The following is a 13,233-nucleotide window of genomic DNA, read 5'->3' as shown; positions in this document are numbered from 1 at the left end:
GGTGGGAAGAAGTTTAGATGATCCTATCTGAATAGAACCAATTTCAACAGGTTGGAGCTAGCTTAAATTGGACCTAACCTATAAGAGTCCTTCTGACCCGATGTGAGGCTGGTTAGGAAGTGTTCACTCAGAATTGCTGCAAGCAATTTGAACAATCCATTATATTCCTTCCAGGGAAATGGAAAATCCAAATCTCTCACCTAGTCGATACTTAGAGTGTCAACTGGATAGATATCATCCTTATCAGAAAGCAGGAAAAAAAATGGAATTATTTGAAATTCCTTTATATATACTTTCTGTATTCTAAATTCCAGAGATGGAGTTGAGTATTAAAATTGTTAAAAGGCAAACTAGTGAATGGGAAAAAAAAAAACCCAAAAAGTAGATGGAGTCTACTTTTCCAATTTGGAAAAATAATTCTGTAATGAGCAAACACTATGCCAGTCAATTAAATGGTACAGCACTAAAGTTCCATATTTTGCTTAGCTTATATAATCTAGTAATACATCAAAGGATAAAGGAGTAAAGGGTTACTTGAAGAGGAAGGTGAAGAAAACAATATGTCTAGAAAATCCTACTTAGTATACAAATGACTAGGTGTTTTCTTTAATGCTACATAATGCCATAAATAAAACTTGTTCAATTTTTTAAAACACATTTTTCTCCAGCATGGGTGTGTTTACACTACACAGAATAAACTTGCTCAAATTCTCAGTGTTTGGCACATACTTACAGGAAATCAGAATTAGTGAGAATTAGTACTGTCCAGTTTAAACTTGCCCATCAAGTTTAAACAAAAAGAATAAAATTTGGAGTGTACTATAAGTTAGGTGCCTTTCCTAGGTAAGTTAAACATTACATCATGGGTAAAAAAGTACTAGTTAAATCATATTACTAGCATTTATACATCTCAAAAAAAGAGATAACATAAACAAGAATTAGAACACCAAAAGCTGTGACCAGGTAAAAATATTCATCGAAAAACTTCTACATTTCATGAGCAAGTTAAAATCTCATTTTATCATTTAAAAACTCACATTTAAACTTGCAAATACTAAACATGAGCAAATTAAAAGGTTTCATGGTTTTCTAGTTTTTTTTAAGTGGCTATGTCGATCCTCTACTCTCCCCCAAATCTCTGTCATGGTGACTCCACAAATTTCTACTATCTTGCTCCCAGAAGATGACATCATCTTCTGGTGCACAGAGAAAATAAAAGCCATCAGGCATGAACTCCTTCGACTGCTTCCCACTAAACATGTATGCTCTCTGCCTCCTCCCAGCCCTTGCTCCTGTCACACTGGAAATGGCATCTCCTATTATACAAGATTAAACTCTTCCCTGTGCTTTAACTTTCAGCTCCCATCTCCACCTTGGTCCTTGGCAAGTCAATTATCCTCTATTTCCTTTGGGTTTAGTGTTCCTCTTCTTTCCATCAGCAATTAAATTATATTCAAGGGTCTTTCATTAAAAAAAAAAATCAATTCCACAATAGTAGTCCTTTGAGCTACTGCCCTCTTTTTCTCTTCATGGCCAAGTTCATGAAAGGGTTGTCAACACTTGCTTCACCTTGTCCACCTCAGCTTTTCTTTACCTTTACTCTCAACTTAGCCAACTATAATGTGCTTTTCACCTTCAAGATCTCACCAAGATCACCCATGACCTCCTTGTTGCTAAAACCGTTGAACACTTCCCATTACTCGTCTTAGCTGACCTCCTCTCGTAGCTTTCACTCTAACTGAATAACTCTTATTTGAAGTGCAGTCTTTTGTTGGCTTCCACAACTCTCCTGGCTTTCTTTATTCTGTCTGGATCTCAGCTTTTTGCAGAGTTCCATTTCTCTGTCAGTCTTTTAAAACGCTGATGCTCACCAGGGCTCTCTCCTTAAGTGCTTTTCTCTTGTTCTACATATTCTGAACAACATCATCCATTCTTACGACTTTTAACACTTGATGATTCCCAAATCTGTATGTATAATATAGATCTCTCTCCTGAGCTTCTGACCTATGTATCCAGCTGGAAACTTCCCTTCAGCTGTCCAAAGATACCCTGATCCACTGTGCAAGTTAAAAACTCATCATCCATGTCCACTACCCCTAACCTGTTTGTTTGTTTGTTCCTGAAGACCTGGTCTCAGTGAATTACTGCACAACCCACCCAAGACAAAAACCTGAATATCATCCTAGACTCTTCCATCTCTCTCATCCCTAAAATCCAATCAACTACCAATCCCGTTGATCCTACCTCCAGAATCTCTCTCCAGTCCAGCAACTTCCAAGTGCTTCACTGCCATTTTCCTAGTAAAGCCATAACTATCTCTTGTCTAAAGAAATATTACTGTTAAAAACTGCTTGACGTGGGAATTCCCTGGTGGTTCAGCAGTTAGGACTCCGTGCTCTCACTGCCGAGGGCCTGGGTTCAATCCCTGGTCAGGGAACTAAGATCCCACAAGCCACATGGCGTGGCAAAAAACAAAACAAAACAAAAAAAAACTGCTTGACATGTATTTTTTTAATTAAAGAATATGGAGAACCATACTCTCTAACATTCTCACCTAAGAGGCAACAACATCTTACCTGGCTACCCTGTGACAAATAAATCTACCAGATTCTACCAGGAAACCAAAAGAGGGGATCACCTAATTTAGCTTCCTATACAACAAGGTTATTCTACACAGAATTAACCTGTCTCCAGTTTCACAACTGTGTGACTCCCCTCATAAGACTCTTCTACATTTACACATCTGGCAAATTCTTCAATATTCTGGGAAAGAATGAGCATTACCTCAAGTCTCAAAACGTGCTGCCTTAAAAAGAGGTTAGAAAAGGTATACAGTGAAAGAAACAATGCATAATTATTGGCAATTATTATAGAAATATACAAAAGAGATAAAAAGTATTGCTCTCTTTTTCACTTGAGAGTAAAACTAAACTGATTAAAGTCTTAAGATGATCAAACCATAAAATAGATCATGCGTTACATATAATAGGTAAAATACTGGATTAAAGTATGTTAATCAATCTAGTAGCTTTAAAAATTTTTGAACCTGAACCAGAAAGGCAGTTCTAGAACCCAAATTTTTTCTCTAATAAAAATAATGCTTTAAGGTTAAAACTGTAGGGTTCTTAACAGAATCTTGTCAACATCTCTCTATAACATTAATAAAGTTCAAGGCCACATTTACTGAAAAAATTTTGGCAAGCCAAACTTGCACAATTAAAATAAATACAATGTCACATGATTTGGTCTCCTGAAGCGTGGAATTTTGACCTTGACTGATGTCTTCCCATTTCTAATGCTATAAATAACTACTTTAGCTGAACAAAATATGAAACTGTTAACGCTCACAGAATGTGATTGTGTCTTTTCAATGTGTTATGTCCCATGTAAATATTTAGCATGGGCTTATTCATTTGACAAGTATTTATTATGTGCCTACCAGGGCTAGGCTCCACAGCAGGCAATGAAGACATAAAGGTGATCAAGACAAACACAATGCCACTGCTTAAAAGACTAAGAAGAGAAGACAATGAACAAATAATTGCAAAAAGTCATCATCTGGGGCTACAGGATAAGTAGGGGTATTTTAACAAATCTATAGAGTCAGGGAAGGCCTTCTGGAGGAAGTTCAGAGGCAATGCCTTTAAAACAAAAATCTTCAAGGCTACGGTAACAGAACTGCATGTCTGTAGGTTACTGCTGTTCATTCCCATCAGTTATATTATTCTCACAACACGTACAGGTTAATTTATATGCTAGGTTTATGTTCAGTATAAAATGCAGCTTAAAAGAGGCTTTATAAATCAAAGGTTCTTAGCTATAGTTTGAAACATCAAAAGGAATCACTTCTACCACTTCAGGGAAATCAAATAAGCATAATAAATGAGGAGGCAACACAGGTTTAAAATATTTCTGACAAATGGCAGATTGACCTCATGAGTTTCTTTGAACCCCTTCCTCCCCAACCACATTAAAATCCCAGTAAATGAATCTTTCAAAAGGTGTAAACATACGAGAACTAAAAAAGAAAAAAGGAGAGGAGACTAAAACACTCAAGAGAATTCATCAAATTTTTATAAAATTGAAGAGCTGGAGGAGTGATAATTGACCTAGGGGAGCAGACACACTACCTGGGTACTGTGGAGGAGGAGACCAAGTGGAAGTTAGCTGATTTTCAGCACAGACCTCAAAAAAAAGATAAGACCCAGGGAACACAGTTACTGTGGAGGGAGAGTAAGTGGTGGGGATGAAAAGAGAGGGTTAGAGAACAATACGTAAGTCCATCACTGGACACTCCCCCAGCATATATGCTCTCACACATATGTGCACTTGTGCCTGAACCCAGAAGATTACTGTTCCTCCCACCTCACCTATTCTTTGAAGAAGTGCAATGACACCAAAGAAAAAGACTTACAAAATACTGACATTTGGATGCCACTCTAATGAAAAGCCCAAATGAAAAATCATGCCCATGTACGAAGAGCTTCTGAGTGGCTCTCAAATACAGATAGGTAACAGCCACAGATAAGTGAGGAAAACCTCCAAAATGAAAGTGAGAGCTTAGAAAATCAAACAGGAATTTAAAAACAAAAACAAAAACCTGGAAGAAACCACACAATACATGGGGTAGAAGACAATTTTTAAAAACCCTATAATTAATACCCTTATAATAAAAAGAGAAATTTAGCAGCCATAAAACAAAATACAATGAACACATGAACATCAGAGAACACAAAAATAGTTCTTTGAATTAAAAAATTAGGATAGCTGAAATAAAATATTTAATAGGAAGACTGGAAGATAAAGTCAAGGATATCTCTCATAAAAACAAACAAAAAGGGCTTCCCTGGTGGCGCAGTGGTTGAGAGTCCGCCTGCCGATGCAGGGGACATGGGTTCGTGCCCCGGTCTGGGAGGATCCCACATGCCGCGGAGCGGCTGGGCCCGTAAGCCATGGCCGCTGAGCCTGCGCGTCTGGAGCCTGTGCTCCACAACGGGAGAGGTCACAGCAGCGAGAGGCCCGTGTAACGCAAAAAACAAACAAACAAACAAACAAACAAACAAAAAGATTAAAAAGTTAGAATTTAAGAAAGATTAAAATTTGAATTAAATTAGGATCTGTCAGGAGGTGTAACTTTGGACTAATAGAGATTCCAAAAAAAGAAAATAGAGAAGAAACTGTCCAAGAAATAATACAAGAAAAGTATAGAGAACTTTCAGACGTGAATTTCCATATTGAAAGGACCCTCAAGTATAAGGCACAATAAATGAAAAAATGCCCACACCAAAGACCCTTATTGTTAAGTTTTCAAACACCAGGGATAAAAAGAAGATTATAAAAGTTTTCAGGGGGGGAAAAGGTAAAATACAAAAAGGAATAATGATCAGGATGTACTACTGGAGACTTGGCAAGGGTAAGACATGATTTCAGTATTATTTGACTTTTAAAACAATGTACAGCAATTTTTATAAACACCAAGCAATAATAATGTAAGTAAATAAATAATAGACAATAAATAGGTAAGCAAATGAATAAAATAAAACCAATTTACTGAATGCTCACTACCTGCTAGGGGTGCCATTCAAACTCCTTTAAATATATTAACTCATTTAACTCTCATAAATCTATGAGGAAGACACTATTAACCTCATTTACAGATGAGGAAACAGGCATTGAGAGATTAAGTAATGATACATCTAGTAAGTGGTAGAGCCAGAGTCCTAGCTTTCTGAGCATGGTCTTTCAAAAACTGCATGATACTGTCTCTCAACTTTAAAAGTAAAATTAATTTTAAAAAAGAAGAAAAGAAAATACCATTTGAACGTTCACTACCATCCCAATCTGTTCCCAGATAACTATGGTTGATTAAAAGTTCTAACTTGGTCAATCAGGACACAAGCTTAATATGTGTGTGTGTGTGTGTGTGTGTGTGTGTGTGTGTGTGTGTGGTTGGGGGATGAAGGTTGAGGGTATTTGCTAGTATTTTAAGTATTCATTGTATAAAAATACTTTATGCTATGTACGTGTGATTTGCTGCTAGAAGGTCAATAAAAAAGATTCCCTGCCCTAAATACAACAAAAATCTCCAAAAGAACTGATGCACTTACATCAGACCACCACTGCGTATTTGGGCAAAGAATAAAGGGTATATAAATCTCATTAAAGTTAGAAACAAAATAGCTACCTCTTTTCCAAAGTACTGTCATCTAAGCCCCTCACACTCTTCTTGCCTTGCAAGAAAAATTTCCCTAGATGATTTCCTAGTCATACATGACTATTAAATATACTGATAAGACAAAAACTTCATGCCCCTTCACTCACTCTTGCCTTACACTCACCTTTACCTTATATTATCAACTACATAATGAGACTTGAACATTGTCATCTGAAGTTCCTCTGCAGGAGTTAGCTTCATTCAGTTCCCTACTTTCCATCGTCTCACTGTCCCTACTTAATATCTGGCTTTAGTGGGGGGAAAAATTAGAGAAATATACTCTTTTTGAATAATTTTTTTTCTTTTCCAATCTGGTGACATCTTCATTCTTTCTTATCTATGATAAGGAGGCTACACAGTTTTGGCATTTCCTTTCTTGGGACTAATACACTTCCATACAATAATGTCGAGGCTTCTGGGACCTCAGACCCTCCTTCAGTGCGCTCCTACTGCACTGGACCTCCTCCATCATTTGCTGTTGCATGGCCCTGCCTGGGAGTCCTTTCTCTCACATATGCGGCCCTCCACTTTCTGCCTGTCATGCCTTTGACTTCTGTGTCGCTTTTTGGTTTTATTTTGTCGTGGGTTTGGGTTTTGGTAGATAGGTGATGACTGCAGCAACCTTTAAGATCCTGACGTGATGCATCATGTACGTCTTCCCAACACCTGGGTGAACAGACCCGGGGCTGCCTGGCCTATTAGATTTCGGTCTCGCTCACAGGACGTCCCGATCTGTAGCCGCAGAGTCACACTGCGACAACCCCCAACGTCCGGTCTCACGCGCGCCCTGCACGGCTGTCACACCGTCCCTCCCAGCGCTCAGGTGTAGTACCTGGCGGTCCTAACCCCGAGAGTCACCTGCGGGCCGGCCGGGCGCGCGCAGGTGCTCACGCACATACCGTCTCCTTGGCAGCGGCGACCGGGATGGGAAGCAGCCCCCGGCCGCGGGGCGGTTCCTCCGGCTCTGCGGCCGCGCTCTTGGAGGGGAGCCAGGGGGCCGGCGCCCGCGCGGAGTCGGCCCTGGGGTCCCCATACAGCTGGTAGCACACCAGGCCGACCAGACCCCCGCCGGCCGCTGCCGCTATGCTCAGCTCCCCCCAGCGCCGCCGCCGCCTCCAAGCCGCTTCAGCCACAGCCCCCTCCTCCTCCCGACAGAAGGGCCGGCCGGGAGAGCCCGGAGCTATGCCCGCAGGCCGCCCGCACGGCCCAGTGAAGGAACGGGGAGGCGAGGGCGGAGGCGGAAGCCGAGGCGGCGGCCGCAGAAGCCTCCGCAGCGCAGCCATCGCGGGAGCTGCCCGCACCGGAGCTAGGAGGAGGCGGACGAGGCGGTGGAGCGGCACCCGAAACCTCGCGAGAAGTTGGTTCGCTGAGGTTCGCTGCTGTCCGAGAGCGACCCCTACGATTGCGCGGCCTGGGGTCCCCTCCGGGCGGCCTTCACCTGGGGAACCGGGGGTCTCTGGCTGGGGAGAGCCTGGGGAGGAGGAGGCGCAACCGGCTGCTCCTCGGCCCCGCATTCCCAGCCCAACCCCGCGGTCATAAATAACTGCGCCTTCCCCGGACGACACCTGACTGCGCGAGAACCCAACACCGCAGGCGACAGCCAGGTCGGCGGAGCTGAACCGAGCCCTCGGGGGCGGGGGTGTCGGGCACCCCTCCGCTAACGTGACCCTTCGCCTCTGCTTTTCTGGGTGGGCCTGGAATCATCGGTAATGCCCCTCTAAGAAAGTCACATCCCCTAACGGTATCCTGATCTTCTGATACGAGGTCGGGAATAATTTGGAATGGTATCTTCAGGTGTACAACAAAAATGAGATATAAAAATTTGGCTCGAGTCATAAAAATAGCAAATTAAGTAAAAGGATTTTTTTTGACTACATGACAGCTTCTGGTCTTTTGATGGGGGAAGGCTAATGCTGTTTTTTAGTTACCGTTAATATGTTTAAAAAACATTACCATACCAGTGGCGTGACTTAATTCAATAAAACAGAACTGTCTTACTTTTGGGGGGAAGTTGTTGATATAAATAATCGGTACGTGTATTGTGCCATTTTTTATTTTTGTTATTCCTATACTTGTTTGTGTGCTACACTTTATGAGAAAGTGTTTATGACATTCTTATCAGTTTCCTGCCCCTGAACCCAGTTTTGGTAACTTAGTTACCTAGCTTTGGTCTTTATATTCTGGAATGTTTCCAGGAGCCCTTAAAATAGTCTGGGTCTAGGGATGTGCGCAACTAAATTTATTAGTCTCAAATGGGCTGCGGTCACAAGGGGATTAGATCCTGGCAAGTCTTACGAAAACTGAGGGCTTTCAGAGGCAAACAAAATGAGATTTTCTGGCCCAGGTCCTGCTATTGCCACTCCTCACTAACCCCTTGCCTATAAGTAATCTATCGGATACACCTCAGTTACATCTTGTTTTAATATAGGCTAATGGAATTTTCCTTTCTTAAAGCCACTAAAAGTGATAAACAGAAAAAGCCTCTATAACATGAACAAAATGTGTCTATTTTAAGATGCCATCTCTGTATTTCTTTTACTTTCAGCCTGTTGGTTTTATATAACCAGTACCTCAAGGAAGACTCAGTGGTGGCTCCTTGTTTTATCACCAAGATTCCTTCAATTTCTGTCTTCTCTGAATTCTGGAAAATTCCCACAGAAGCATTTATTCTCTGGATCTACAACACAGTTCTTCTTCTGGCACTGTTTACTTCAAGCTGAATACAATTTCCGGATTTTCTCATAAATTTCTGACATGGCCTAATAGCAGAATTCTTGGACAGACTGATGAATTTTTATTAGCTACATGTTAAAAGCCAAGTAGCTTAAAAAGAATTAGGGAGGTAATACAATAAGGTATTACAATTAAGGAAAATGACAGAAATTATCCATCTAAGATGATTTCACATATCTATGTGCATAATTTCTCTCCAGTTTAAAAAAAAATTTAATGTAGCTCCTGCAAGCCATTTCTTTGGCTAGAAACCAACTTCTGCCATGAGAGGTGCTGGGTTTAGGTTCGCCAAGTACTCAGAAAGCTTTGGATAAAAGGTCTCTCTACATGCAGAAGTTATTCTAACTTTCTTCAGTACCCCTCTTCTAAAAGCTAAATTTCCTTAAGAATAGTTATTATTTTCATCTCACTTCTGATGCTCTGTAACTATAGCTACATGAAAATAACTCGATTCCTTTATTACCTGTACATTTTTTTTTTTTTTTTTTTTTTTTTGCCGTACGCGGGCCTCTCACTGTTGTGGCCTCTCCCGTTGCGGAGCACAGGCTCTGGACGCGCAGGCTCAGCGGCCACGGCTCACGGGCCCAGCTGCTCCGCGGCATGTGGGATCCTCCCGGACCGGGGCACGAACCCGTGTCCCCTGCATCGGCAGGCGGACTCTCAACCACTGCGCCACCAGGGAAGCCCTACCTGTACGTTTTGAGTTTAATTTTCAAAGGGAAAAATTATTTTTTAAACAAACGTGATATTAAGAATTTGGAAAAATTTTTGGAATTACAGGTAATAATGTTAGATCAATATAGATTTAGCCTAATTTCTTTCATCTTTTATTTCAATTCTATTAATAATATCCAAAAAATGTCCCTAATATACAGTGAGAGCCTACACCTTCAAAAAAAATTTGACTTATGTTCACTATGGTCTAAGTAAAAAGAAATGCTCTAAAGCATTTAAAAATATTTACAACAGCAGGAATTAAGCCAGACAGTTTTTCAGGAAAGCATAACTATCAGTGGAGTGATCAAGTAGAAGGCAAATCTGGACTCTTGATTTTGCTACATCTTAACTGCATAACCTACAATGCTTTGGAGGCCACAGTTTCCTACAAAATAATGGAATTGAATAGGTGATCACCTTCTGAACCCATGATCCTAATTAACCAAAATGCTCCAAGCATATTAGTAAAGCGAATATAGATACTTCCTTCATAGCATTTTTCACATGTCGTTTTCCTTCTCAAAACACATAATTGCCCTACAATTGCTTTATTCTTTCCAATTAAAATTCCACCCCATGACCTAATTATTTTAACCTTTTAATACTTTTAAAATTGCAAATAAATGAGTGACTTAAATTTTGAAAATGTGAAATTTAAGTGTATTATGTGTCATGCCTAGGCACAAATGTCCTGTTTAACAAAACTTCTATTAAAAAAAATCCTGCTTATCTAGTTGTACTCACTCTGAGCACCAGAATCTTGACTAGTTGGAAGAGGAGAAATTATCTCTGAGGCCCTACATCAGGGCACATGAACCTCCCCACCCGCAGGTCTACTCAATTCTGACAGAGGGAGGCTACCGGCCAAAGAGTAAGGCTGCAGCAAGCCACTTCTCTCTTGGGAAAGTTGTTCCCATCTTCAGTGCTGTTTTCCTTGGTGGACAATTGGCAAAATCAAAAGAGAAAGTGATGGGAAAGGTGTGTTCTGTGGGGTTGCAGCCTTTTCTTGGTCTTTTGTCTTCAGAGTGCCAGCCACTAGGAGTCTGGAATTTTTTTCCCCAGCATCCAGAGCCATGGACACCAATTCATCGAAGGCGCTGAGAAAACAGATCGTTTTCTATTTTGACTAGCTCCCACTCCCAGCGACAAGTTGACAATGGTTTGCACTCTGCCCTCTTCCCTTAGTCAAAGCAAATTCTTCTAAGCTTCATGAAGCCAGATCATCTATTTGGCTCAAGTGCTGGCACATAGTAGGACTTCAACAAATGCTTATTAAATGAAGAACGGAATTTATTATTGTAATGAGGGGGAGGGGGAGAGGCAAGATGGGAATGTGAATCGGGAGACAAGGCAATAAAGTAGCTCATCTGATGCTAAAGAAGTTGATAAAGTAAGCAACACATCCTAAAAGGCAATTAATGCAAATGGAAGGGCAAAATGAGCAAGCAAGATGTTGGCAAGAAAAAGTTGCTGTCACGGACAAGGGCTGATTCAGAAACAAATTTTGTGATTTGAAGCCATCCTCTTACATAGTAATAAGAGGCATAATCCTGCTACACTTAGAGCCTTAAAACAATACACTTCCATCTGGTTCTTTTTGTGCTCTGACAAATTCCAGCATGCTCCATGGACAAAGGTCAGTGATTTGACCTTGATACCTTCCATTCATTCTTACATATCTCACTGGTGACACCACCAAGCTGCCAGTTGTACACATTTAACTATCTAACTTCAAGACCAGTGATAACCTCGCTCTATTACATCTGTCCAATCTGATTTCTATAATTTCTGATTTTATATAATTTCCAGGGTCTTTGCTGACAGTGTCTCACTGTTCAATTCTTGTTATTGCCTTTACCCTCCATTTGGTAGCCAGGACCTCTTTTCCTATGTATTTGGGAAACAAGGAACAGCAAAGCCGCCTGCCTGAAACATGTGAGCCCTTTCTCAATTGTCATATTCTGTTTTCATGCCTGATAGCGATTAAAGTTTCCATGCCCATCAGAAGCTGTCTTCTGGGGAAGAATAGCCTCAGAGTAATAATATATTGATCATCTATTATGCAAGCATGATATTTGGGTTACAAAACAATATCATCTTTATAAAACTGTTGGCAATCACTACTAGAGTTTAGCATATGCATGCCCTATGACCCATCAGTTTCAATCCTAGGTGAAATACTCAACAGAAATGAATACTTACGTACACCAAAAGACATATAGAGAAATATTTTTAACTGGCCAGAAACTAGAAAGTATTCATAAGTTCATCAATAGTGCCCTGGATTTTTTTTAATTGTGTTATATTTACACAATTGAATGCTATATAGCAATGAAAATTACTGAAATGTAACTACATGCAATCATGTGGATCAAAGAAGGCAGACACAAAAGAATTGTATTATTCTATTTATAATGTTCAAAAACTATATATATATATATATATACATATATACATGTGGTGTCAAAAATCATAATAGTGGTTTCTTTGGGTCGAGGGTAGTGACTAGAAGTGGGAAAAGGGGGTTCTAGAGTTCTGTTCATGTTCTGTTTCTTGATATGGGTGCTGGTTAAACAAGTGTATTCACTCTGGAAATTCCTAGAGCTATCCATTTACAATTTGTATATTTTTTTAATGCATGTCATACTTGAATTAAAAGTTTATATAAAATAAAAAATAGATTTTCTTCCTAATGTTCTTATATGATGTGTTATTTACTGTAGTGTTATAACTTGCTCAGTTCTGAACTATGTGACTTAAAAGGAATGTATAGAGCTTGTAAAGAGTTAAGAGCAAAAATTGATTGAAGAGTTGGAAACTAACAGAAAAGGTAGATAATGTTGATATAGCCTAAAGAGATTTAAAGAAGGAGCATCTTAAAAAGTCTTCTAGTACCTGAAAATCCTTAAGAAGCTGCTCATTAGCTATTTTCCTTATTTAGTAAGGAAAGACCAAAAGGAACTTGGTATTTTAAGCAGCAACCTAGTGTTTCATCTTCTTTGACTTGTAGCACTTTCTCCTGTGAAATGTCCATATGGACAGACCCAGTAGGTATCTGGTGGTAAGACCTAGTGCAACCAGTATATACCCTTGTCTCTGGCTCTAACCCCAGACTGTCAGGTGTTGGATGGGAAATTGCTTTAAGGGAAGATAATCAAACAGAAGGGCAGCCTTCAGAACAGATGGAAAGCTCAGCACCAAGAGGGAACCATTAGAGAAATCAAGCATAGCATAAGGTAAGTCCATGTACATATGTGCAGAAACTTAGTGGGATGGCAAACCAGTCTCATTTCTTGCCAACTCCAACTGACTGGCATGTGTTACCCAGAACACTGCGCTGAGCAAAATTTTCAGACAAGGTCCAGAATTCCCAGTAAACAACAGCAGAGTGTCTCTAGTTGAAAACAGGAGGGGATCCAGATCCTGTCCACTTAAAGCCTCTCTTTAAACACCCACAGCCAGGCCTGAAGCATCTCTGTAGAATCTTAGGGCTTAAAAATCATGAAAATGTACACATCTTTAATTTTTTCTGATGAGGAAAAGAATTAAAAACTTTTCTCTGGGTTACA

At 40.2% G+C, this 13,233-nt stretch overlaps 1 protein-coding gene across 3 annotated transcripts in view; it reads right to left on the bottom strand.

Moving 5' to 3' along the window:
- MICU3 (mitochondrial calcium uptake family member 3) overlaps positions 1-7,863 on the bottom strand; it is an 88,082-nt gene extending 80,219 nt beyond the window's left edge. For 2 of the 3 annotated variants that reach the window (XM_004277171.3, XM_033400631.2), the window contains exon 1: positions 7,114-7,861. In XM_004277171.3, coding sequence (XP_004277219.2) covers positions 7,114-7,728 — 615 coding nt within the window. In that variant the 5' untranslated portion in view covers positions 7,729-7,861. Of the gene's footprint in view, positions 1-7,113 lie in introns of all 3 variants that reach the window. The other variant, XR_004475408.2, reaches the window with a different exon arrangement.
- Positions 7,864-13,233: the final 5,370 nt, after the last annotated feature.

This window comes from Orcinus orca, chromosome 21, assembly GCF_937001465.1.
Source record: "Orcinus orca chromosome 21, mOrcOrc1.1, whole genome shotgun sequence".
In the NCBI taxonomy this organism is placed as follows: Eukaryota; Metazoa; Chordata; class Mammalia; order Artiodactyla; family Delphinidae; genus Orcinus; species Orcinus orca.
This window is presented reverse-complemented; position numbering and strand designations above follow the sequence as displayed.